At 42.9% G+C, this 27,783-nt stretch overlaps 1 protein-coding gene across 1 annotated transcript; it reads left to right on the top strand.

Annotated features, from left to right (window-relative positions):
• On the top strand, window positions 1-27,032 carry FEM1B (fem-1 homolog B). The gene is made up of 2 exons (XM_069222854.1): window positions 1-372; window positions 24,799-27,032. Exons 1-2 carry the CDS (start codon window positions 119-121, stop codon window positions 26,432-26,434), a joined length of 1,890 nt encoding a protein of 629 aa, XP_069078955.1. The 5' UTR covers window positions 1-118; the 3' UTR covers window positions 26,435-27,032.
• The last annotated feature ends 751 nt before the right edge of the window (window positions 27,033-27,783 follow it).

Genomic DNA, 27,783 nt, shown 5'->3' with positions numbered 1-27,783 from the left:
TGCAGTTGCCACCGCCCCTGTACGCTTCTCAGGTCTCACGCTTCCGCTTCCGGTCCCTCTGTGGCCTAGCTGGGCCCGGAGCCGGGGGCTTCGGTGCCAGTGGTGGCGGCCACGGAGGATGTCCTCGGAAGGTCTGGCGGCGCACGTTTTCCGCGCTGCTTCGGAGGGCCGTGTGCTGACTCTGGCAGCGCTGCTGTTGCACCGGTCGGAGCGCGAGAGCCGCGAGCTCCTATCACAGGTCAGCGCGGGCGGTGGACAACGTAGTACCCCGCTTATCATCGCCGCCAGGAACGGACACAGCAAGGTGGTAAGGCTGCTGCTGGAGCATTATCGCGTGGACACACAACAGAGTGGCACCGTACGTTTTGACGGGTAAGTGATCTAAGGGACATGCAAGAAAGCCAACTCAGTTTTCTTCGAGAATCCGGAGTATAGATAGGGAGCCGGAGAACACATTTAAGTGGGTCAGTCAAACTTTGGTGGCGAGTGTATAAAAGTCTGGTGGAGAGGGTTATAGAAGGGGTTGGTTGGTTCCGATATGTCCTGTTTGAGTGCAAAAGGTGAGGATTAACAATCCTACCAGAGTTATTCCGGTGATTCGTGAAAGGAAAGGTTACGTGCTCGGGTGGCCTGGATCATCCCCAGAAATACACGGTACTTCTCTATTACTGTGTGGGCACACAGTGCAAGCTCTTCGAGAAACGTAGAGTGTAAGCTGTTCAAGAAACGTGGCGGGGGACGGAATGGTAAGCTGTTATAGGTGTGCAATTTTGAAACATAATCAGGCAAGTATGGCAGTCTGGGATTCTGAGAGTTGTTGGATCCTTATAGCTCCGAGTCACAAACGGTTTTGGGGACACTTCAGGGAAATTTACGTGCGCAAACGTTGGTATTCTTCCAGGTGCTGTAGAATTACAGCTTTCCATTATAATTTCAAAATACGTGTGTGATTTTCAAATTTTTCCAAATTATTCCTGTCCTGGATTTAGACTAGTTCAGTTAGTCTTTCCAGTGTCCGCCAAACCCTCTGTTGTTTAGGAGACACAACTTAGGACAAGGAAGTTTTATAATGTGCTCAAAAAATTGATTCAGGATGGAAGCGGAAATGGTCATTAGCTAACATCTCATGTTAGCAGCCACCCTTTGTATGTTAAGCTCTATCACCATCACAATCTGAATTATCTTAACCCATAAAAGACCACCTGCTAATATAACAAGCTGCAGACTTTTTTTTAGTTCGCTCCGGGTTCGTTATGGGCATAAATATGTAACACCTTTGATTAGTAAATACTTGACACATCAGGTTGAGATCCTCCCCAACTCTGCCAGAACTTGGCAGACCATATATCATTGGAACTCACATTTCCATGGGGCCCAAAAGTTTGGTCTGTGCTGTGACTGAGGGCTGCTTTGATGCCAGTAGGGTAGCAGTCGTGGGGAAAGGTAGTGTTGAGGTTTTTACCTGAGCGTAGGGGAAACAAAGCACGTATGTTAAAGGCTGAGCATGTACGTTTAAAGGCCGAATTGCACATTCAATCAGTTTAACTTTTTTCTTCATTATCATATCTAAGAGTACATCAAATACATAACTTTAGGATGCGTGCTGTACAAAACCCTCTCTTGTGTTTCATTTAATAGACTATTTTGTTGCCCATACCAAACGACGCGCCTCCTAGTCACCTATTTACATTTTTGCTAAATTCATGTTTGCAAACTATATCGCCTAAAAAAACTACTTCCCAATGCACTGATATAATCTGTACTATAGTGAAACACCTGTATGCTAATGAAATACTTTTTCAATTCGGGAGAGACTTTTATTATATTTTAATACATTTATTGCAAGATGTCTTTACAAATGTAGGTGTTCTTGAATGTTCCTGAAGGTAAGTCGTGCAGGACACCCTCGATACTTTCTTTAACTTCAGTTAACCTCTGCTGTTGACTAGTGGGCTGCGTGTAAAGGTCAGGAGACCGCAAGCGGCCACCGGGCTGTACTTTGAGTATCACTGCCCTGTAGGCAACTCCCATGCTAACCATTCTCGTATATACAAAGAAAGCATGAGCTGGACTCAACATTCCACCAGACATGATTCAGCATTATTACGCTCTTCTTTTTGACATAGACTAGCTCATAGAGAATTACACTGCTCCCTGGAACTACAACTGCATCTCACGATACTCCCGTTGTATTACCTTTAACATCAACAACCAAGGCACATTGTGACATGTTCAGAGAGAACTCTTCCTATCCCTGCACACTATGCTTCAGTTCACATGGTTGGCTCCCAAACATACACAAAACCACATTTATGCTAAGGATTTGTAAATAGCATTTTCCACAGACCGCACTACACATATTTTCTGTTGATTGTTCACTATCCAGCACGTGACATCAGTTTGCCAACGATTTGTAATTTCCCAGCAAGCACAACACTTATAGGTCCCTTATTTGTTTACTGTGTTGATTCCCCTGTACTAATGACACACTCGGGATAATTCAAGCGGCTGACCCTCCCCGCCCCGCGATCAGTGGTACGCCTGGTAGCATGCGTCCACAGAATTCCACATCGCTCCTAAAACATGCACTCAGTAGTGCCCCCCCTGTTTGGGTCTAACAATAGAGCAGTGCACATTTAAATATGCAGATGAAAACGTCAAGAACACTCTAGATCAACGGTACTCAAAGTACGGCCCGCGGGCCGCCAGTGGCCCCACGGACCTACCTTGGCGGCCCGCGAGACACACAACAACTTAGACCATGCCTGTGAATTCACTGTACGTCAGCAGCCTTTAATGTGCACATGGCCTTCATTTTACACCTCTGACGTCACGCGCTTTAAGATGTTAAAAATACATATCTTATTTTGATAACGGTTAAACGATTCCACTGTACACCATTAATAGCTTAATCGTGCTCACACTTTACTAAATTTGCACCCCAAAAAGCCATCAAGCATTATACACACAATTGGACATTTTCGCTCACCACTTCCTGTAGCAAATATGTTTCTTTTTTTTTTTTTTTTTTTTTTGGGCCTCGGCAACTACAGTTTGGAAATATAATGAAGATAAAAGTCTTCAAATAACCGGACACTGAATAACACATAATGGAAATGATCATGGTAGGTGCCTTATGACGTAGTAACGGGAGACTCAGATCACCGGGCACTTGTGACGTCACACTCGCAGCCCACAGTCACAGGGCGAATGGCACAGCAGGTGCCCCCGCCCGGCTTCTTTACCAGAGTCTGCCCCCCTACCACCAGCGCGTGCTGTCGCCCCTCATTGGAGGCATGACCCGTGGGCACATCAGCTCGCACCCAGCTGCACTCTGTATAAATAAAAGGCAAAGCGGTGCTGCCATTAACTCAAGGCACACACTGACTGCTTCCACAGTGCCACTCTAGTATTACACAGAATAATGTACCCCCATTAGGAACAATCCGAGGACAGATACATCGCTTTGTTCTTCAGGGCCTGCACCGATCTTCTTTTCGTATTTTAACAGAGTTGCAGGCACTAGTCAATACATTCGTAAATCCAAAATACCCCACCTAATAACATTAAATGGGTAGCTTTCTGACAAAAAAAGGAAAACGCTGAGAGCAGATGGCGCTGTGTGTGTGCGCGCTGTGTGTGTGTGTTACTGGGGTAGGGGTGAGAGCAGTTGGCGCTGTGTGTTACTGGGGTAGCGGTGAGAGCAGATGGCGCTGTGTGCAGATGGCGCAGTGTGTTACTGGGGTAGGGGTGAGAGCAGATGGCGCTGTGTGCAGATGGCGCAGTGTGTTACTAGGGTAGGGGTGAGAGCAGATGGCGCTGTGTGCAGATGGCGCAGTGTGTGCTACTGGGGTAGGGGTGAGAGCAGATGGCACTGTGTGCAGATGGCGCAGTGTGTGTTACTGGGGTAGGGGTGAGAGCAGATGGCGCAGTGTGTGTTACTGGGGTAGGGGTGGGAGCAGATGGCGCAGTGTGCAGATGGCGCTGTGTGTGTTACTGGGGTAGGGGTGGGAGCAGATGGCGCTGTGTGTGTTACTGGGGTAGGGGTGAGAGCAGATGGTGCTGTGTTCAGATGGCGCAGTGTGTGCTACTGGGGTAGGGGTGGGAGCAGATGGCGCTGTGTGCAGATGGCGCTGTGTGTGTTACTGGGGTAGGGGTGGGAGCAGATGGCGCAGTGTGCAGATGGTGCTGTAAAAAGGGGGCGGGTGGTTGTTCCCCCTCTAAGCCCCGCCCCCTCTAAACACCCCCCCCCCCCCCACTGTCACTTCAGTGCGGCCCTCGGCCACAAATCATACTGCAATTTTGGCCCCGAGAAAACGTTTGGGAGTACCCATGCTCTAGATGAACTACCTACACACAGCACACACTCTGAAAGTCTACACGTATTAACACACATAACTACATATTAACATGAGCCTATAACTCTTAATATGAGGTTTTATCGTCCTCTCATTATCTGAGCCAAAAATACAAAGACAAATACAATATCAAAAGTGCCGAATAACTTGACCTAGTTCGTAAAAAGGTATGTATTTGACTATCTGTAGCAAAAGGTTGGAATTTATAATGTTGCAGAAATAAGCTGTTATAGTGAACTGCGTAACTTCTTTACAACAAGACTGAAATTGTTTACCCTTTATAGCGGGTATCAGTTAGAAAAAGCTATCGGCCACAGGAAACATGGTTCTATTCCTTTTTCCTGTCTCTTTTCACGCTTCTTGCTGTATGAATATCACTGCAACCAACAGTCTTAATATAAAGTACATAGCTCTTCACTTTGTCAACATTCTAAAATGAAACAATCTGGCACATTCGTCCTTGTCTTGTGGTACATGGACACTCCGTGAAGTGAAAGGCACCAATCACTTTTACATATCCATATTGTCACTATTGATGCCTGAAGATGTCTTGACCAAGGTGGTTTGCATTTTAACATCTTTCCATAGAAACCTAAGGAACAACGCCATCTAAAAGGATTTTTCACTGCAGCAGATGCGCCCACTGATGTCACACTGCCAACGGCAAAGAAACTACAGCTTCACATGGACTATCAACCATGCTATACCATAGTGGAGAACCAACCTTGTTAATGAAAAGGTGAAGGCAACTTGGTTCTACTAATGTAGTTTATTTATAAACAAATTTGGGCTTAACTGAAAAAAAACAACTGTGCCATGCAGCTAGCCTGTGACTGCAGAACGCAAAAGTAAAGAAAGTGCATTTAAATTGCACGACAAGATGGATTTAAGGTATGGAATTTACCATACACCAGTAGAGTGTGTGTTTTTTTGTGAGCCATTCCTTCACTTTCCTGGTAATGCCCTGCCACTTCACGGTTTCTCCTACTAGCAACAACTACTGACATCTTTTTGGTGTGTTTGGGGACAGGCTGAGTTCTTTTCCACCTCTGTAAGCTTACATTTCCTCTGAGCTTGTGAATCTGATTTTCCCTGTTCCTTGCTGGTGGCATCCCAAATAATGCAGTACTGGTGGAGCTATTTTTCTTTTCGTTTACTTGCTTTTTTTCTGTTAAACTTCTCACTTTTGCTTCCCACCGGTCCACTGCTTTTTAGAGTTTAGTAAGTCAGCAGTTTAACTTATTGCCAAATGTAACTGAAAAGACGTTGCTCCAGTCTAACAACTCATACCTCCAAACGAAAGGGTGTGAATTGCAGTGCCAGATTTGGATGTATACTTCAAAACAGCACAAACTACAACAAACTGTTTCGTGAGTTGACAGCAGGTCTTATTTTCGGGTTACTACCTTAATCCTTATTCTGGCCTTCATTGTTGAGTGGTTGGATGCAGCAAGAGGCAAGTTACTGAAATATACCATGCTAGTATGGATCGTCCAACCAGCATTCATGCACTCGTAGAATTGTAAACCTGCGTTTTATTTTGAGAGTGAAGTAATAGATTTTATTAATGAAGTTCGACTGTTCTACAGTTCATATAAGTATGTCTATTGGCGCTACTGAGTTAAGTAATAGAGTAAATTAACAACCTAATTATTAGCAATATGAGTTGTTGCATGGCTGTCTGATCTGATGGCCCCTGAGGTATTTAATAAATGCTAGTTTGATGCTTCTGCTAGGTCAGGATCTTTTCAAAGTACAGGATTGGAAATCATTCCAAATCGAGAAAACTAGAAATGTGAAGATCCATATGTGCTGCATTGCGGTGTATTTTATTTGATGTGAGTAAGTCCACTGTAAGGGTGCAAGCCAGGAGAAGCAGTGAAGATATTTGAAAACAAGTGATTGGCATAGCCAATAAGTCTCACCTTTTGGACCTCATAACTGTTTAGCAATGCAACACATTATCCTGGGTGCTGTTCCGCCAGGGATTAAACAGAAAAATAAACCAGTACCATAATCCCTGTGCTGACATTCCGAACCTCACATGTAACTGATGCCTAACAAAACAGTGATCAGCGCATGATCTGGTCTAGACATACCAAAACACACCAAGTAAAAAAATATTTTAGTTGAGGGCTAGTGCAACATCTGTAATAACACAGACACCTGCCCAACAGGACTTAAATAAAACACACACTGCTCTTTACACTCTACAGCTTGGTGCAGTCATAACCAAGATAGGGTTAAAGTACAATGCCCTGACATTAGTATGACACAACAGAAGCATGAGGCCACTTGTCATGCATGGTTTACATCATACTGAAGTCACTTACGACACCAATGCAGCGGATATGGGGACAACATATGATAAAAACCTGCCTCCAACCAGACCACAAAATGACCCCAAAAAAGGCACATTTAACACGTATTGAGAAGGTGCCACCATATTGCTGATGTTAACTAACCTTAAAACATCAGCTATTCTGATTTAGGTAAGAGTTTTTATTTCTATTAACATATTCACCTATCCTGGAAAATGAGTGCAGCAAAAGAGGGTCCTGGGAAGACCACCTTAGCCTGCTAGAACTGGGTTTATTGAGCACTGCCCTCCATCATGAGCTAGAGGATGCAGAAGATGCCGGCAGTATGTTAACTCCGTTGGCCCACAGCCTGGTTCATTCTCAAATTTATTTTTTAAGACCTGCTCTGTTTCTGCGAAGTGTGATTCACATATGGGGGGCAGAATTGAACTCCACGCATACAGACAGGACAGAGGTGCACTTCACACAGGCAGAGCAGAGGCACATTTCATACGTACAGGATAGAGGTACTTTTCACACAAACCGGGCAGAGATGCGTTTCACACAAGCAAGGTGAATGTACACGCCACACAAGCAGGGCAGCTGTATAATTCAGAAAGTCGGGTTAGAAAGACATTTTACTCAGACTACAAGTAGACACACTTGACACTAGCAGGGCGGAAGCCTTTGTTACACATGCACAGCATAGTGACATTTTAAGCAGGCGTGCTATGTTTCATACAGGCATCATATGGCCATATTATACACAGGCATGGCAGAGGTACCTTTCACCCTGATAGGGCAGACACAGATGTGGAGGGTTGAGGCAGTGGCCACGGAGATGTGCCCTGGCAGGGAGCTCTCCGGCAGAACAAGAGGCTATGTAGAGGAATCGAGTGACAGAACAGAGGTAAAGTGCGTGGACAGTGGTCGAGTTTATCCTGGACCTAACTCTGGCCCTTTTATAAAAGGCTGATCTCAAAGGGCTGGAAGGCCTCAGTCCACCACTCGCTGACTGACTGGAAAAGGGATGTTACGAAATGGTCCAGGGCTGAACTGCAGGTTCTGAAGGCGGAGGAGGCCAAGGGCATCCGACAGGTTCCTATTGCCCTGGCCTGGGAAGACCTAGTGACGAATTGGGATGGGCTATCCAAGAGAGCAGCAAACACCGAAGTGGGAGTGGGAGATGGTTAGCACATACTAGGGGGTAGTCCCGAAGAGAAAGTTTCCCAAGTGGTGCCCTAAGTTGTCCGAACTGATATATGATCTGCCTAGTGGAACGCGAAATAGAGACGAACGAGCCGCCATCTGCCACAATACCACAGGGATGGGGGAGGGGGGGGTGAAGTGAGCGGACTGCTGTCCCCTTCATACGCTGGTGCGCCCTGGACATGGCCCTTTCATTTATGTTGCTATGCCCCAGTTCCTTAAATGTTATCAGCAATAAATCTCACCCACACAATGCTGTAAAGTTGACCTTCTGTTTAGTTTATATACCCTTCCCCCCCCCCCTTACCCTTTTTTTTTTCTTTTTCCCTCTTTTCTTTTCCCTTTTTCCCGTTCTTCTCTTCCTTATGTTTTCTCCTCCAAGTTATAGCTTGGAACGGGTTTAGGCTTGTTGTTTATATGCACGACACAAATCAATACGGTAGAACAACGGAGAACATAGCACAATTTGTCAATGGGGTTAGATTAGAAGAGTTAAGGTCCGACGAACGAATAAATGATAATAGGAGTACCAAAGAAATATACAATGAAGCACAAGTAATGTTTACCACAAATGCGGTTTGTTTAATGATCATGTATAACAAGCGCAAGAGATTACCTTGAATAGACATACGAATGTAAGACAACAAAATGTTAATAAAAATATATAAAAAAAAAAAAAAAAGACCGTGGTCGAGTTTAGAGGTAGTAGGAGAGTGAGGACTGTGGTTGGGTGCAGGACGGTGGTAGGGTGTTGGGACTGTGGGAGGTATGCAAACAGTTGTACCTTTCTTTATTAGTGGTAGTTTGTAGGGACAGAGTATGGTATAATACAGTTACCAATGTGAAGTGTAGGAAGGTGATAGTGTGGAGTGCGTGGGGAGGGGTAGAGGGTAGTGAAGTAAAGTGTGTGTGTGTAACAGGCACCAAGGACAGACGGAACACTGTCGAGAGACCAGACAAGGTGATAGAATCAAAACACACTGCCTAGAAGCGTGCCAATACCAGAGTTCTGCCAACTTGCAGGGACCACGGTGCATGCAAGCGTGCCCCAGAGCAGTCAGTGAGCTTGCAAGGGAGCTGGGAACTTCTGGCAGCGCCACAACAGCCCACTGCTTCAGAGTGACATGTTCTATGTATAGTACCTCAACTTGATATAAAAGAAGAATCTGGAAAGGCAAGAATAGAGGGCCTATCAGGGACCTGTTTCAATGGTGGTTTTCTATTACAGTCCATGCCGAGCACTTGCAGAATCAATTCAGCTTAAAGCTCCGGTGATAGCAGAAAGATGTTGTCCAAAAGAATGTCTGTTGTTTGCTAGCACCGCTTCCAAACTTGCAACAAGCTGCAGCATTTTCTTTACTCACTGCACACTCCTCAGACATTGTGACATACACCCGAACAGGCCACTCCCTGGAGAAGCCACTTGGGAAAACAAGACGGACAAAGATGGTGAGCTGGCCCTGGAAACTGGGGCCTGTAGGTCACTGCAGCACCAGTCCTACGAGAAGCAGCCCGATGACGAAGCATGACATCTCTGTTTGGTGTGAGGGCACCACTAGATAATGCATAAGATTCCCCAGGGTTGGGACCAAGTGTGATTTTCTTACCTGTGTTAGTGGTCTTTATTAGGAACAGTACCTTCTTTTGTAATATATTCCTGGAAACCCATCTCCTCCCTGCTGTCTGTTTCATGTTTGTAGAGGAAGTGGTGGGGGTGGGGAACCTGCTGGATGGGGCATTGACATGAGAAGAACTTGCCCGACCAGTCGCTAAGGGAGCATGACAACTCTGTAAAAAGCTAGAGCACTTAATGGGTTGACGTTAGTTAGTATTAAGCACTATGTAATGTGGGTGAATGTGAAGTCCCTAAAGCGGGGAGGATGGTTAGCCACTTTGGGTTGTACAGGATTCACTGAAATGCAAAACTGCAGTTTTTTTTTTCCATCTCTTCTAAAGTTGCCTAGTCTGGGGTAAGGCAGGGTGTTCATTATGCCTTACTCACTAGGATTTCAACATGTGCAAGATACACCTTTTTACTACTAATAGCTCAATTTATACATGTTTAGATGCTCACTGACAACTGTCTGTGTACACTGAGGCACTGTACTACTACAGAAATGCACAAATGGTGTAGCAGAGCTCAATAGACTTAAGCTGTCCCAGTGCTATGAGTTAAATTCTTGCTTCTCCGTGTGCCGCATGGATCCGATTTTACCCCCGTTCGGGGATGCAGGAGGCACAGGGAGGGAGCACACCATCCACAATTGGTTATACACTGGCTGCCCCGTGGCTGGTATCGCATTAACGTATGTACAGCTCCTAGATGTGAAGCTGGGCTCAAGGGGACAAACAGACACTCAGTAGACATGCCGCTGTGCTGGTGCCTGAGTAGGCACAAGCTGCCAGGAGCCACGTGCGGCTGCAGATGTATCTTCAGATGAACCCAATACTGAAGGATGCCGCAAACTAACCCGTTCCTCAGACTGATGGCGTGCGGCTACTAAACTAAAATGTGTTCTTCAGGTAGCACCAGTCTTTAGTGTGGATTCATTCTGAAACTTTTCATTACATATTGAATTGTATTACTGTCAACTTAAAAAATATTGATGCAGCAAGTGTTTTGACGACAGGTGCAAGATTGTACTCTGTACTGTGTCAAAATGAATGCTTCCAAGCTCCGTCCTATGCTTTGGCTGCTAGGGATTAAGAAACGCAAACAAGGACTGGCATGTGGCGAAGTGGGGAAGGGTGCAAACACAGACAACCAAGAGCAGTAAACAAAGAAAAAAACAGGCCTCGAAATGAACACAGAAGCGTAAACATACATGTAATTGGGCATGGCTCCATGCGAGGAAGTAAAACAAAGTAGGGACAAAGAGGAAAGATTACCCAATAGCAAGCAGCAATTTTTCCAGGACTATCGAAGAGACAAAGAAAAAGGCAATTGGTGGGCTGTTAGCCCACAGAGTGGAAACAGCATGTCTCAAATAGACTGCACATGCGCTGCTTAGGTTTGACCTAAACAGAAGTGGAACAGTAAACTGCACATTCCAAACCAGTCGTCATTTTTGGGATATATAATATCTGAAATTATTTCAACCACTTGCCATCCATTTGGTATTGGCTTGTAGTTGGGAGGGTTACAGGGGTGTGGAATTTATTAAAATATCTACTTGTCCAGGGGACAGGTTGCTTCTCAAATCTACTTGTCCTGTAAAAAGATCTACTTGTCCCTTTGGTGCCATGTAGTGTGGTGACAAACTATGGCAGCAATCTCATTATGTAAGAGCTCTGATAATATCCTCTCTGATTATGCCAGGGCTACTACCATAGTAGGGCTTGAATACTTGCAGTTTCAATCCCTACTGTAGCAATTTCCTTATTTTGCCACCTTTCTGCAGATCTGCATACTGGGGCTGGAGGAAGCAGTAAGCAATAGTTCCAGGACTGGAATGCCTTTGAGTCCGCAAACCTACTAACCTGCATGTTTTAAAGATTTTCACCAGCTTCTCTCTAATATTTTCCCATAATAAGAAAGGTTGGACATTTACTCCTGACAATGGCAGAATTAGAACTTCTTCCAGGGTTGAGAAGAAAGTGGCTGGAGGGAAAATGAACTTGCAAATGCTCAATAGATTTTCACATGAGCAAATCTACGCATCCGTATTTACCCATGCTAAAATACAGTTCACAAATATTTTATAGGGGTACGACAGATACCATGGGTGCACTTTTGTGACTTTCTTTAAGAATTTGGGGCCACATGTAGGTAGGTTCAGATTTGCGACCCGCAAATTGCTAGTCAGAGCGACTCGCAAATTGCGAGTCGCAAATCCTAATGTAGGATGGTGTCCCTGACACCATCTGTGATTCGCAAGGGCTTCGCAAATGCCCACCTCATGAATAATCATGAGGTGGGTCGCAATTTGCGGCCCCCTTGCGAATGGTGGCCCACACAGGGATTGTGGCCTGCTGGAGACAGCAGACCACCATGTTGGTGACTGCTTTTCAATAAAGTAGTTTTTTTTTTTTTTTTTTTTGTAATGCAGCCCGTTTTCCTTAAAGGAAAACGAGATGCATTACAAAAACGAAAAATGAAACGTTTTCGTTTCGACCACTGCCTGCTCTGAAAAAATGTTTACTGTGACATTCACAATGGGGAAGGGGTCCCATGGGGACCCCTTCCCTTCTGCGAAAGTGTTAGCACCCATTTGAAATGGGTGCAAACTGTGATTGGTTTGCGTTCGCGGTCACGAAACAATCCTACATTGCACTGCGAGTTGCAATTAGAAAGGGAACACCCCTTCCTAGTTGCGAGTCGCAAACCCGTTTTGCGGTTCAGTAACCAGGTTACCGAATCGCAAAACTGGGTTTGTGCATCGCAGTGTGCTTTTTGCACGTCGCAAACAGAGAAGGTCGCTGTTTGCGACATGCAAAAAGCTACCTACGTGTGGGTTTTGGTCCCTAATTAGGTCTGGTGTTAACAAAGACATTTTGTTTTTATCAAACTTCTATTTCTCTCTCTTTCGGCTGGCTTTACTGTGAGTGATCGCATTCTGCTCTTCCACAAGGAGCATATTGGCACACAAAGTAGTTTTGTTCAGTGTCGGGAACTACAGTGGCAATCAGTGACGTAACGAAACTGGAGGGAGCCCCTTTGCAAAGAACATGGAGGAGCCCCCTCTCCAGACTCACTCAGGGCAGGTGCTGTTCTGAAGGGGCCCCCTGGAGGGCGGCTGCGGGGCCCTTGTTATGCCACTCGTGGCAACTTGTGCTTTTAGAGTTCAAAAACTTTTTTTTTTTTTTTTTGCCAGTGTTTGGTACCATGTTGAGGGCCTGGTAGCTCCCACAACAATAAAGTGTTACAAAAGCCATGTCAAAACAAGACACGCATTGATGAAACTAAAAGACTTCTAAAAATATGTCAGATCAGTTGGCTTTGTCAGTGTTTTTTTTTTTCATGCTTCCCATAATTGTGTTGAAAATGGTTACACTGATTTTCCATTAGAAATATTTTTGGGAAATACTAGCATGCATCAACAAATTTTACTAAATGATACTTCATAAGCATCTAATCAGAGGGCATTCTGGGAGCATTATACTTAGCCTCATACCCAGAAGTTTTCAAACCTGTGTATACACTTTTTTTTTTTTTTTTTTTTTTTTTACTGGAACCAACGTCAGTAGTGAAGTGTGACCTTAAAACATTTATTTACAGCACTCACCCTAATAATTAAGGCTTTCAAATAATGAACCATAAATACAAGTTCGAACAGCATTATCTTCTGGAAACATTACCTCAACTGCAGAGAGTTCCACTCTCTGTAAACAGGCAGCCAAAGGGTTTGAGCTGCAGAGGGTTGGGCCTACTTGTCCCAAGGACAAAGTAAACATAAAAACTTGTTGCCCTTGACCCCAAACAAGATGTCCCGGGCGTCGGGCGATAGGAATTCCACATCCCTGGGGTTATTTCCTCCTTATTACAAATATATCAACTCTTAAAAGGAATTACAGCTGAACATATTTACTTACATTACACATCATAATCAAGAAGTGAAAGTGCTGTTTTCTTCAGTTTGCCTTAACAGTGTATTCACTTCCCACTCAGACCCAATATAGATGCGACACATTGGAAATTGCTGGTTGATTTTTCCTACAGCAAAATGCCAAAGAATCCATATGTGGTTTTTGACACCAGAAGTCCTACTTGGGACAAAAGCCAACATAGATGTTCTTTCAGTCATTGTTCAAAAGAGGAGAAAGTGCATTATCTCATTCCCACCAATGGCACAGTTAAGATAGTCATCATATTCTAGAAGTGTGACACACTTTGCTAACTACACCCAGGTTGGGAAAATCTCTATTCTAGACTTGATATATAGAACACAGGACATTTCAAAATAGGTAAGTCCTGATATGGTCCACAGCCCACTTTGACTTTACATTCTAAATCGGACGATGTCAAGCTGCCTGTTCTAATGTTTAAGAATTTTTCTTTCAAATTAAGCTTCAATTCCATTCCTTAACAACATCAACAAAATTGGATTTAATTGAAACTGGATTGCTCCAAAGGTGACCTAGTTGCAAATCAACAAGAATCTTTTTAATATATGATAACCAACCATTGCCTACTGGGTGTCTTCGAATTCTGTGACCAAACCAGAGATTTTGCTTTACAACGTTAACTTTATATTTACAGCAGCTCAGTACTAAAGATAGAAGAAAACTGACAACCCCTAAGAAACAAACTACTAAGTACCAGCCCCATAAATTTTTCTAGAATTGATCTGATTAAGGGAGGTACACTGGTGACCCAGACAGTCAGAATTAGGTTAGCACTGATAATCCTACCGGACCATACACCCATAACACAGGACTTTACATGGTGTGAACTTTACAAGAGGAAATTCAATTAATTTGTACTTAGCCATGGACTTTACAAAAAGGAAATAAGAAACCAAACATAAGAGTACTTTAATATTAATCAGTACATGGATGCACAGCCAGCAACCACCTGGGACGTCTTTAAAGCAGTTGTCAGAGGTAAAGCGATTACGTGTTAAACCCAGCAAAGATGCATGTGGGCTTTAACAAAGGAAAATGTGAAAGCTGATCCAAGAGTAAAAGAAAAGCAATAGAAGGAAAGGAAAACTCTCACTCCTGAGAAATTACAAAGTAGAAGCCAGCTAACCTTATTTTTAAAAGAACTGTGTGAAAAAGCTAGACTGCATCTCAAACAGAAATTTTATGAAAAACGTAGTAAAGCTGATAAGCTGCTTGTGACGAAACATTGAAGAGGAAAAGATGCCACTTGAATACCCAATGTTAAACGCCAACATGGGTTATTGACTGTGGCGGAAGCAGAGAAGTTAGAAATGCGTGAACATGGCGTGTATTATATGGTATGGTTGTGCAGCCTCACCGTGTAATAATCTTCCCAATCTTTTAGGACCAGTAGGTTTCATTTTAAAGCCCTCTAGCTCATCCCTGGGTAACTGTGGCTCTGAGCAGCAAGGATTATTAAGAGAACAAGTGTAAAGCACTTGCACAGCACCAAAACAATTCAAGAAGAAATACGCAAGATACTCAAGAAATCCAATACTCATTTTATAAAAATGGACTGTATTTTTAGGCACCACAATAAAAAATACCACCCAAGCGTTCTGGAGATACAGATTTTAGACGGGATAGTAAATATCCACTTTTTACTGAACTGCAAACAAGCATTGGCAAATTCTACAAATTTGACACTAAAATGTTTTGAGAAAAAACGTTTGGCTTGTCATATTGTGGTCAGCCAAGTCTGATAGGGAACCAATCAGCAGAGTATTTTAGGCCCTCAGAACCGTTACCTCGGCGGGTGAAACAGTCTTCAGTCCAGTCCAGGTACTTTTATCCTTTGCTGTAGGTTCCTGTGGAAGTGGTCCTGATGAAAGGGATGCAGCATACTGTATATGCTCAAGGATGCAATGCGGCTGTCTAGGGTCCTTCTGCAGCTACCTCTTGGTCCACAGAGGGTTATGTGGTCCTGACTACGGGGTCGATGTCCTTTGAAGTCCTCTTGGTCCTGGCAAAAGCCAGAACACCCCTGGTATTGCGGTCCCAGCCAAATCTTCCTCTGGGGCATAATGTATCTTGTGGGCAATTAAGCTACACCCCGATGACTCTCTTGGGCCCACCGATCACAGGTGAAACTTTGAGCATTGGGCTCTGCTCCCTGGTGCTGCATGGTGGAAGTCTGAGGATTCTGGGCTGCCAACTGCCCCCATGAGGCATCTTCAGCTGTTCTAGCCCTGCGCTGGCAGCAAGTAGTCAGCTAACTGTTCCTTGGAGACTCTTGCTTCAGCTGGTCTTTGGAAACTACTTCTCTTTGAGAAGGGCACAGTAGACACAGTCCCTCTCCTTTGTTTAGCAGGTGCAGTTAAAACAGGAGCAGGCTCTCTTTTACTGTTTCCATGGTGCAGGATGGTCGTCCTTCTTTCAGCCTTCTTCCATTCCGGGTGAGATTGGAGTTCTGTGTGCCAAGGATGCCCTATTTATGCTCAGAAATTGCCATCCGAGTAGGATGAGGTTGGTAGCCAATAGGCTACTAGGTGCCTTCCCTCCTGATGACCACTTCCTCTGAAATGTGACATCTAGCTGACTACTCTGCCTACTTCCAACATAGAAAAACTCCTCTCTTGGCATCCAGAGCTTCTTAGTCCAACCCATAAGTGTGGCTACCAAGGGGTCTACACACCCCTGGAAAAAAAATGGTTTGGCAACTGGATTCCCCTTCCCTGTCCTTAGTCCCAGCCTATTTACCTAGACAGTAGAGCAGCACCTCTCTAAAGTGTCATTCAAAAGCAGTTTCTCCTTTGAAACGCGCCTTTATGGCCAACACTGGTGTGGTTCCCTGCAGGAAGTAGGGAATACCTCTCCAGTGCAGGCTTCTGTTGTCTCCTTTCCTGGGAGTCGTTAGCACATCGCCACAGAAAAATTAGTTGAGAACAGTTTCTCTCATGGTCCATTCAGGTTTCCTCCTGGGAACATTTTAGTGCAGGGCTCTCAAGAAAGTGAGCATCAGTCACCTCAGGAAGTGTCTGACATTGCACTCCGTTCTGGGGTATTGGGGGGAGATTATGGTGGTGGGAGCAGCACAAGGAGTTTAAGGGAGGGAAGGACCAGGATGGGCGAGGGCCTCGACGATGATGGGGAGGAGGGAGGGCACCGGGTGGAGTTAAAGGCTGTGGGGGGGGGGGGGATTGGTATCTGGGTGGGGGGAAGAGCAGATGATAAAGCAGATTACAAAGTTGATTACAAAGCAGACATTAATTCAAAAAAATAATTCTCACAGAGAGCTTCTTTTGGGAGGCACCTAAGAGTATGGTATAGGATGATCCCATTTCGTAAAGGAGGGGCTGGGGGTGAACTAAGAGTGATTTCTTGTAAGATTAATGGTGCTAATGAGCAAGTCAAGTTTGCTGCGTTACTTAATTGGCTCAGGACCTCACAATCACAGATTTTTCTATTACAGGAAACACATTTAAAGTGCCAAAAGAAGCCCACAAAGCTCCCCAATTTTATTGCTCAGGCCTATTATGCTTCAGCTAATGCTGCCGTTCGAACGGTCGCTATTCTAGTGTCTAAAGAATTCCCAGGGAAGATGTATCCGATTTATCGCGGGAACACTGGGTTGTAATCAGCACTCTTATTTCAAATAATCACATTAATTTTGCATGTTTTTATGGCCCGGTAGAGGACGATCCTACTGCCCTTCAGAGTCTGTATAAGGTGCTCAGTGTACTCCCCGGCTTTTTAATCCTTGGTGGAGATTTCAATGCAATTCCAGATGTACAGATGGATTCTTCTCGGAAAAATAAGAAGCAGAATAAACCTAAAGTCTTTCAGTGGTTGGCTAAAATTATCTCGGATCTGGCGTTAGTTGATGCCTGGAGGTCTGATAATCCATAGATCAATGACTTTATGTATTTTTCTAAAAAATATAATGCAGCCTCTAGAATAGACTTTATTTTAACCTCGTTCCTCCTCCCACATAACAATTCTTATATAAATGCCAATCCTTTTTCGGACCATTCAGCACCTCAGGGCAGTCTGGAAGTTATGGCGAATTGGCAGCTCGTCCATGCTGGAGCTTCGATAAATCTTTGTTGGTAGACGAAGGGTGGGTCCAGACTCTTAAAACTTCCATTACCACCTTCCTTGAAATCAACAAAGATTCAGCATCTCCATTCTTTATCTTGGAAGCACTTAAAGCACATATAAGAGGAGAAACTATATCTTACAAGGCTTTCATGGTCAAATCTAACAAGCGAAAGGTCAGTGAGCTCCAACTAGAGCTAGAACAAGCACAAAAGGCCAGTCTGTCTTCCCAAAACGTAGAGCTGCTGCTGCTAAGATGAAGCAAATAGTCAATCAACATACAAGCTTGCAGAGGTGGTATGAGGAAAGTGAACATATAGGTAAATTTCTGGCAAGATCAGTGAATAAAATAAAAGCCCAAAAATATTATTGATGAAGGGTCGGATACGCTGGTAAGTCACCTGGAAGACATTGAAAGGGTTTTTGTATCTCACTATTCAAAAATATATACCTACTCTGTTCCAACCAACGTCCAGTTGGTTAACCAGTATTTGGATTCAATAACTTTGCCCAGTTTAGATGCATCTGCAAGGGCAAATCTTATATCTTCTATCTCATTCGCTGAGGTAAAATAGGCAATAGTGGCCTCAACAAACGGGAAAGCCTGTGGGAAGGGCGGCATTCTGGCAGTAGTCTATAAAATCGTTGTAGATCAGATAGCTGGGTGTCTTGCTGCTCTGTTTAATGGTATTCTTCAGGGGGCAGACATACCCACATCTTTTCCAGAGCCACGGTGACCAGTTTTCCAAAAAAAGATAGGCCAGCTCAGAAACCAGATTCATATCGTCCGTTCAGTTTATTAAATTTTGATTATAAGCTGTTTGCTAAAATATTGGCATGAAGACTGACTTCAGTAACACAGGATCTACTCCAGGAAGACCAGTGTGGCTTTCTCCTGGGTAGGCTGCTAGCAACAAATACCAGCTTTTTTAATTTAGGGGATATACTACTTTTCCAATAATGATAAACCGGCGGCTATTATAATGTTGGGTGCTGAGAAAGCCTTCGATTTAGTCCAGCGGCAGGTGCTTTTTCAGATATGAGCAAAGTTTAAGTTCCCTAGCCAATTTATTCAGACTTTATGCAATCTGTACTCTAAAGCACAAATAAAAATCCTTATCAATTCTCGTATTGCAGGAACTCTACAAGTCCAGTGGGGCACGAGTCAAGGATGCCTCCTTTCCCTTGTGCTCTTCGTGCTGTTTATTGAACCCTTAGCAGCGGCAATACTACAAGACGCTTCTATTCTTCCTCCTATGATATGTGCTAAGGAAAAGCTCTATGCCCATAGTATAGGTACAGGTCACAAGTTTAAGGATATTTGGGGACCAACTCTCGAGGTAGAGGATCTATCTAGGATATGAGGAGTTGTGAAAAGCGAAATCATAATCATCGTCTGTAGCCAATCGAGTATCAATGAAGCGATGAATGACAAACTGTAATTATATGTCTCAATTTCTCTACTTTGTTCAAGATTTTCATCTGCTCAAATCAAAAAAATGTCAGACACTTCCTTAAAAAAAAGGAAATGTCTGACATATTCTATACATTCCCTCTCTGGGAAGAAACCAGTCAATATCTCTGCTGGTGGCATGGATTGGTCAGGCCATCTTTGGATCAGCCCCAGACTTGATTATAGTCCGTCAAAAGACCAGTGTGGGCCTCTTTCCACATGTGAGACCTGGTTGGCACAGGTGTTGAATATGCACATGAGCTTTCTATAGTTATTGGCAGGATCCTTTGCCACCAAATCCCTAGCAAATGACAAAGCAAATTGTTGTGTGTTGCTGAAGATGAACACCATCTCAAACATATGAGTTGGGGATAGGGCGATCAAAAATCGCTGTGAACCCAGTTAAGGACCTATTATCATTGTCTTTGTTTTGACAATTTGATAACTGATGAGTACTTGCTAGTCAGGAATAATCTGGTACCAGATTGGAACTCCAGGCACCTCAGCGAAGCGTACGCTGGATTTGGTATATTTTTATACACCGACTCGTCTTTAGGGTTCTTTGGTCTCTGTTCTTAGACCAACCCTTGCTTGTGGCAGGACTAGTTGTGTTTGACATAGAGATTTTTGGGGAATGGTGGAAGGTTGGGGGTCTTTTGAGAGAATCTTCTGAAATCATCTTTGAAACGTGAGCCAGTAGCTCCAAGAAGCAATATAAATTGTTGTGGTCATATGGACTAGTTGGTGTTGTGAAGGAGATTCCAAATCTTTGTGAGCAAATGTCGTGAACATTACCAATTTTCTTGTTTGGGCCTAGCATGCCGATCTGTTAATTCTTACCAATTAGCAGTTTCAGTAGGTCACGTTCCCATTGAAGCTCATCCGACTGGAGACTAACCCTTGAACAGAAAATCGTAGAAGGAACTTTTCATGCCAAATCCTTTGGATCCTAGATATTCATCTTTATAGGATGTTAATAAGGCTGCCATTTTTAGAAAACAGCCCTGATAATGCAGTTTCTCCCCCCTCTCCAGCAATGCCTTTAACGGGTGAATTGTCTGTTCTTCTGTGTTTACTCCAAAGTTTGTGATGGTGATAAACTTTCACTGCAGGCTATCCACCCATGATGGTGTGACTTTTGAGTTTGCTAGATTAACACAAACAGCAACGAGATCCATGTCCTACTTGACTTTTCTGGGCAGTGGTAAATTGTGAATGTTTTGGTGCCTTGAGGAATATGAGAGATGCCTTCCAGCTACGGATCGAGTTGGTGAAACTTTTTGTGCCTGTGTTGAAAGGCTCATTGGATCAAATAGATCATGGCTCGGGCAGTAATGGTTTTTAGCTCACGCTGTCAGGGGAGCTATTTCTATGAAGTCAGCTTTAGCAGAATTCCACCTTGAAGACTTTTTGAGGGTGGTGGTCTGCTTGAAGGACTCAACATTTAAAAAAAAAAAAATTATATATATTTTAAGGCTTTTCCTTCCAAGGAATAACAGGTGGTATCCAAGCTTTGGACTTGCATAACTCTCACCACAGGTCATGTCAAAAAATGCTATATAGCCTAGCTTTTTCATCTGAATTTAAAAGAAATTCAGATGAATAACCTCAGCCTTGATGTTTTTATACCGATAATTAGTAAATAAATATAACTTTACATTATTAGATTTAATAATTGCTCATTCTGCTGTTTTAATATCAAGTATTGTTTAGCTTAATCTGCATTCCTTTTTTCCTGCCCTACAGATAAATATGTAGAATACTATGTGGAAGGCTACATGTATTTATTTTTAGGTACCGAAGGGAAGCCAATTCTTAAAGGGAAATGCAGAATTTCCTAGCGGTGAGTGAAGGAAACGCTTGATTTTATTGAAGAAGGTGAGGCAAGAGAGAAAACATTCTGCGTTTCCCATGAAGCCTCCCAAAAAATTGGGCCAGTAGGGAACAAACAGTGATAAGTCAATTAAATTGCACTGCTTTCAACAATACATTTAACTTGCAGCAGGTAGACCTCTTTTCTTGGTTGAGAAGGAAAACTAAAGTCTTGATTAAACAATGGTATTAAAAAAAAAAAAAAAAAAGATAAACATGGCAAGCAGCGAAGTGAACTCTTCTGAGAAACACCAACGAAATGTCCATGAAAATTGGAATATGAAATTAAACCAATGATAGAATTCATTGGTGTAGAAGATTGTTTGACTATGGCTGATGAGCAGAGCTGGAGGTAGCCAAAACATTCTGTGGGAAGAGTTAAATACAAAGTGGTAGGATAATACCCACATCAGCAAAATCACAACTTTCCACACTAATAGGAAAACCAGTGTTTTTACGGCAAGACCTCATGTTGTATTTTGCTTGTTCAAAGCAAATTAACAACCACAACACAATGGGAGGCAAAGGTTTGCTATAAAATGTACGGAGTGTGTTATCGTTGAACCAGCCTGTCGAACCAAGGATGTTCTCTAAATAGGCACCACCCAAAAGGCCTTGGAGGCCACACACATCAAGTGGAATAGGCTCAGAAACAAGTGTCCTCCATACCTGCAAGGAAAATTAAGCATTAACCCGACTGGTTCAGCTAGGAGATGTAACAGGCTTGCATGAGATTAATGATTGGGAGGAAGAGGACCTGTTGAGATGTTTGATTTTCTGTTTGTGAGTCTTAAGACAAATAGCAACAAAAGGTTGATCAGGGTAAACGATTGTTGTCAGTTGTTCTGGAAACAAGATAAGCTCCTGTTGAACTGTATTGTCTGGCAGAAAGAAAACATGATTTAACCTTAGAAAGGTGTTTTGTTTCTATCAGAGTAACCTAGTTTTGCAGGTGATTTTCAGTGACAATGCAGAGTTACGTGACCAGATTTAAACAAGTAAATAACTGTATTAACATCCCACAACTGACTATTTAGAAAGAGGTGGGTTACAAAAACTTTACTCTCTTTCGAGGAAGATAAGACAAATTATTTTGTTACACAAGTTTTTTGTTGAACTGGAAAGTGTTGTGACTAGCTCACTTAACAGTAAGCATTAACGTTTCCGTAGTTCTAACCATAATTAGAAAAGAGGCTAGGAAATTAAGTGTCAAAGTTTCAACCGCTAAAAGGGATTAACTGTTTTTTCTTCAAATACCAGTTTTACCCAACAGCCCAAGCTAAATGGTAGGCATTAGAAGGCCACACTTTTCTGTAAAATCTGGTGAACTGCTTGAAGGTCTCCAGGATGACTTGGCTTCTTCCATGGTGTCATGTAATGATTGATTCAGAATAAGATGATGCATTTGTCCTTGTGGGTTGGTATGGTGATTTGGGAAGGAGGAAACCAAACCTGAGGTTGCTAGAAGGGTCTGTCTCTGACAACGAATCTGTACCAAGACTCTGATCATTTTAAAAGAAGGGAAATACTAATTTACCCCCTGTGACCATATACATGAATGCATCGGTTATGGCAGCAAAAGGATTCGTCTCCAACTGAAAAGGAAAGAAAGATGAGTAAACAAGTGGCAACCAGATCCAACTGAAATGGGCTTCACTTGGATAATATATTTATTTTAAATTACAGAATGATGAAGTTTATAAGCTTTGAAATACCAATCCACTACGAACTTGAGATTGCGGGGAATGTTTTTTTTTTTCTTAGACTGAAAGTTTCTGCTTGCGGCAAAGTTCCCTCAAAACGTGTCATCACTTCTAAGTGTTTGAATAATGATTTGTGTCTGACTGTAGCCAAATTAACACTTCAAAAGAGGGTTGCGCAACTTACCTTGTATTTAGCAAGACTCGGTACTGCAAAGGAATCGACAAGCATATGTGAATAAATTATATGCAGAGGTGACTAGACCACGGGCTTTGAGTTGAGAACTAACCATGTGTGGTGCCCCAACCTGTCCAACTTGTGTTTGACTCCTAAGTGGTATGATCAAGTCACTGTTGTCTCCTGGGTACAGGCTAATCGTGTTGAGACCAGGTTTGGTATTTGAGATATTCGGCAGTAGGCCGGAAAAGGTTTTAGTTAGTCTAATTTAGTATGTTCCATTCTGGTTGTTTTGAGATTGACGGTGGTAATTGAAGGCACTCTTTGGCAAATGGCATCTGTGGATGCAGAAAAACTGGTAAAGACAAGTGACATTGAGTAAAGTTGGAATAAAGCCATGGTTGCATATCTTCCGTTAGGTTGATGGAAATGTGTTGTTCAACGGTTACATCCAAATTGTTAGAGTTGTGTGCACAGGGAAGTTTGAGGAAAGGTAACAATCACCCATTACTCTGAGAAGGTGTTTTATTGTAGTCCTACATAAGGAGTATTCTTAGATGAGAAGATTAGGACGTAAAGGAGAAATGTGGGTTGCGATGTATACATGTGGAAGCTGACAAAAGCTATGGCAGCTCATGTTGGACCTGTGGTATTTCTTTACATTTGAAATGACAAATTTGGACATTCATGTTACAGGGATTGTTTGCTGTTTTACCTGCTGAACTAGCCTACACATTCGTCTTGGTTGAATTATTATTGTGAAGTTGATGGGGGCGCCAATTTCATCTCATTCAGTTAATTAGGGAATAGGTTTTCAGATGAATTGGTTATTGACAATTACGATTTGTGTTGCATAAAATCGGACACTACTGATGCAGTATTCTATTAAGTTTGTCCTATCTCTGTTTACCATCAACACTAACAGGAAAGTTTGGAAGCTTAATCAACATTTTCAGAATATAATCTAGTGGGTTTTGAGCAAGCACTATTTCTTTAACTGGTTTTTGCGTATTGGTTATTGTGAGGAAGTGTGTCCGTAGTGGCTTGTTCTTTGAAAAAATCACGTTTTGGGGGATGTGGTAGGTTCGGAATTTAGGAGCAGCTGTTGGCCAATATAGGCTAATAATGAAGATAATGAGGACTAGGAGAGGTGGTGCTCAGTAGGAATCCGAATTTGGAGATCAAGTGTTTAAGGTGCTGTGAGGGGTGCTAAAAGAGGGTTTCTTTGTCACTTCACGGTCTTTTAGAGGTGGGAGAGTATTTGGGAAAGATGTGTTGTCTTGAGAATGTTTGACGTTGTTATCATGCCTTTGCAGTCTCCTGCAAGCAATAAATGGATCTCGCGGAGATGACATTTTTAAGCTGAAGCAGGTCTGTTCATGCGGGTGAAAGGAGGCCCTTGTGCCCTCGTTTGGAACTAAAGTGGTTAATTTAGGTTGAAAACTGTCGCAAAGTTAAAACATGAATACCTCTAGGGCTTTGTGCATGCGTCGCCCGTTAAAAATGAACAACTTTGTGACCCCCCCCCCCTTTGAAATGAAGTATTATTCGCTACCATTTGCAATTATTGTATTTTCCCCCTATTTTGAGATACAACCGCTCCCCAGGGCCCCTCTCAAGAGGAAATCGCAATGTTTTTATTCTTACAGCAATTACTACAACTGTTTTAGTCTTCATTCACCAGCCGTAGCTCGAAGCAAAGGTGTCTCATACTCAAATATGAGTGTAAACAAAGAAATGAGCAGGAGGTAGCACATTTTTCAAGAGTAAATGGTAAGGAGGGGGTCAGCCCACAGACTCATGATCTCAATCCAGTTATTTCTTGCTTATCATATCTTATTATGTGCCCTTTATGGCCAAAGCGTTTATATTTGGGGGCTCAGTATTCATGTAAACTGATTGTGTCACGCTCCGTGCTGGATCTCTTCCTTATCCTCTGATATTTTGTCCCATTGATCACTGGATGAAATTGACAGCTGTCTATAAATATACACCAAGTATTTTGTATATACCAGGTTTTGCTTCTGTCATCAAGGTGATATTAAAAAAAATCTCTTCACTTCTAATTACCTATTTGTCTTTGCAGTTACGTCATTGATGGGGCTACCGCTCTCTGGTGTGCTGCAGGAGCTGGACACTTTGAAGTGGTGAAACTGCTAGTTAGCCATGGAGCCAACGTGAACCACACCACAGTCACAAACTCCACTCCTCTAAGAGCTGCATGCTTTGATGGTAGGCTTGATATTGTCAAGTACCTGGTGGAGAATAATGCCAACATCAGCATTGCCAATAAATATGACAACACTTGCCTTATGATTGCAGCATACAAGGGGCACACTGATGTGGTCCGTTATCTTCTGGAACAAAATGCTGATCCAAACTGCAAAGCGCACTGCGGTGCCACTGCCTTGCACTTTGCTGCTGAAGCTGGCCACTTGGAAATTGTCAGGGAGTTGGTGCGCTGCAAGGCAGCCATGGTCACAAATGGGCATGGCATGACACCCTTGAAGGTGGCTGCAGAAAGCTGCAAAGCAGATGTGGTTGAGTTGCTTCTGTCACACGTGGACTGCGATACTCGCAGCAGGATTGAGGCACTGGAGCTTTTGGGGGCATCATTTGCAAATGATCGTGAAAATTATGACATCATGAAGACCTACCAGTACTTGTACTTGGCTATGTTAGAAAGGTATAGAGATCCCAGTAACACAATCCAGAAAGAAGTCCTTCCTCCCATAGAAGCCTATGGGAGGCGAACTGAATGTCGAATTCCTGAAGAACTAGATGCAATAAGACATGACACTGATGCACTGCACATGGAAGGCCTTCTAGTTCGAGAGCGGATTCTGGGCTCTGATAATATTGATGTTTCACATCCTATTATTTATCGCGGGGCTGTCTATGCAGACAATATGGAGTTTGAGCAGTGTATTAAGCTTTGGCTTCATGCTCTGCACTTGCGACAGAAAGGGAATCGTAATACCCACAAGGATCTCTTAAGGTTTGCTCAAGTCTTCTCCCAAATGATTCACCTAAATGAACCAGTGAAAGCTAAGGACATTGAAAGTGTTTTGAGGTGCAGTGTCTTGGAAATTGAAAGAGGAATGGCTAGGATTAAGAACCCTCAAGACACAGACCTGCATACTGCTCTGGACAACTATGAATGCAATATTTTTACCTTCCTGTACCTTGTCTGCATATCCACAAAGACTCGTTGTAATGAGGAGGAACAGTCTAGAATCAACAAGCAGATTTACAACCTAATCCAACTTGACCCCCGCACAAGAGATAGTTCTAGCCTGCTACATCTTGCTGTTAATTGCAGCACACCAGTGGATGATTTTCACACCAATGATGTCTGCAGCTTCCCCAATGCACTGGTCACAAAACTCCTGCTAGATTGTGGTGCAGATGTGAATGCTGTAGACAATGAAGGAAATAGCCCACTTCACTTGATTGTACAGTACAATAGACCCATCAGTGACTTTTTGACTTTGCACGCCATTATCATCAGCCTTGTGGAAGCTGGGGCGCACACAGACATGACGAACAAACAGAAAAAGACCCCCCTGGACAAAAGCACCACTGGAGTGTCTGAGATACTACTTAAAACACAAATGAAACTGAGCCTGAAGTGCCTGGCTGCCCGAGCGGTGCGGGTATATGATCTTACTTACCAGAACCAGATCCCCAGAGTTCTTGAAGAATTTGTTGAATTCCATTAGTTGCTGCTGACTTATTTTTTTTTAATGCGGTGCTGTAAAGTAAAGGTGACCAAAGCCATGTATCTGTTCTCTAATTTTATATCCATTTTCTCATCATTCTCTTTAGGGGTTGGCTGAAGAATGATTATTTTTAAATGACGATTTTTTATGGGTTTTTTTTCAACATTGATGCCTAAAAAACAGTTGAATGAATTGTTCTAGTAATATTATGTGGGTTTATGGTTAAATCTTGTACTGCGTGGTTAATGAATATGAACATACAGGCACTGACCAATTAGAAGTTCACTTGAACATTTTTTATGACCTCCCTATGTCCTCAATTTTAACGGGCACCCAAGCCCTTTTAAGAAGTTGTGAAATGATTGAACATTTAGGCTTCTGGCAATATGTGATGTTTCATAGAGCAGGAGACGTTAAGATTTCAATGCAGCACTCCACTGTGAACAAGTTCAATGTGTTTTGTAATTTCTGAAGGTACAACATTTATTCACAAGGTTGGCATATGATTACTATTGAACCCCAACTGTCCATATCTGTGAATAAATAGTACTAATGCAAGTCATGCCAGCCAAATGCAAATTAAATGACATAATCTTCACTGTTCAGCCTTTAGATTCATTTTATTCACATATCCACCACAAGCGTGGTATATCTGCCCTTTATGAAGTAGAGAAAGGCAAGCAATTAAAATCACGGGGCTAGCTAAGGAAAGGGTTTGGCTTAACCCTAACCTTGCCATAACATAATTGCTTTGTAGACGAAGTAATAACTGTAATGAAGATTAATCGTTTTATATGAATGACCACATAAATTTAGATGACATGTGCAGCCAATAAGTGTAATATTTCTCACTTTTCAGTGATGGATGAGCCTCGATTTACAAGCAGAGCGTGAGCCAAAAGATTAATCAGTTTGTGCTGCGTAGTAGGTTTATGGTAAACTGTATTATTTATTTATTAGTAGTATTCTTCTTTTTGTACATTATGGGGTGGTCATGTGATTTTTAAGTTCGTACTGAAAGGAATCCCTTGGTGCTCCAAAACATGGCAGTTCAGAGAAGATAAGGCACATTGTGGTAAAGTGACTTGCCCTCGGTCATATATTACTTGTCAAGTGGTGAAGCTGGATCTCAAACTCATATTTCCTGCTCCCTCAGTTGCATTCAACAACTCAACCCCATTCCCTATAGTTTTACACCAAAAGACAGCGGCTTACCCATAGTTATCGTTTAAGAACAAAAAGTTGCACTCTGTTCAATGAAGCTGGATTGCAAAGTGCACACAGATTAAACACTAAATAAAAGATGTTTATAGAAACGGGTAAGAACAATAAAGAAAATGAACAATAAA

This window comes from Pleurodeles waltl, chromosome 3_1 (genome assembly GCF_031143425.1).
Source record: "Pleurodeles waltl isolate 20211129_DDA chromosome 3_1, aPleWal1.hap1.20221129, whole genome shotgun sequence".
Taxonomy (NCBI): Eukaryota; Metazoa; Chordata; class Amphibia; order Caudata; family Salamandridae; genus Pleurodeles; species Pleurodeles waltl.
Note: the sequence above shows the minus strand (reverse complement) of the source record. Positions and strands in the feature narration are given on the sequence as shown.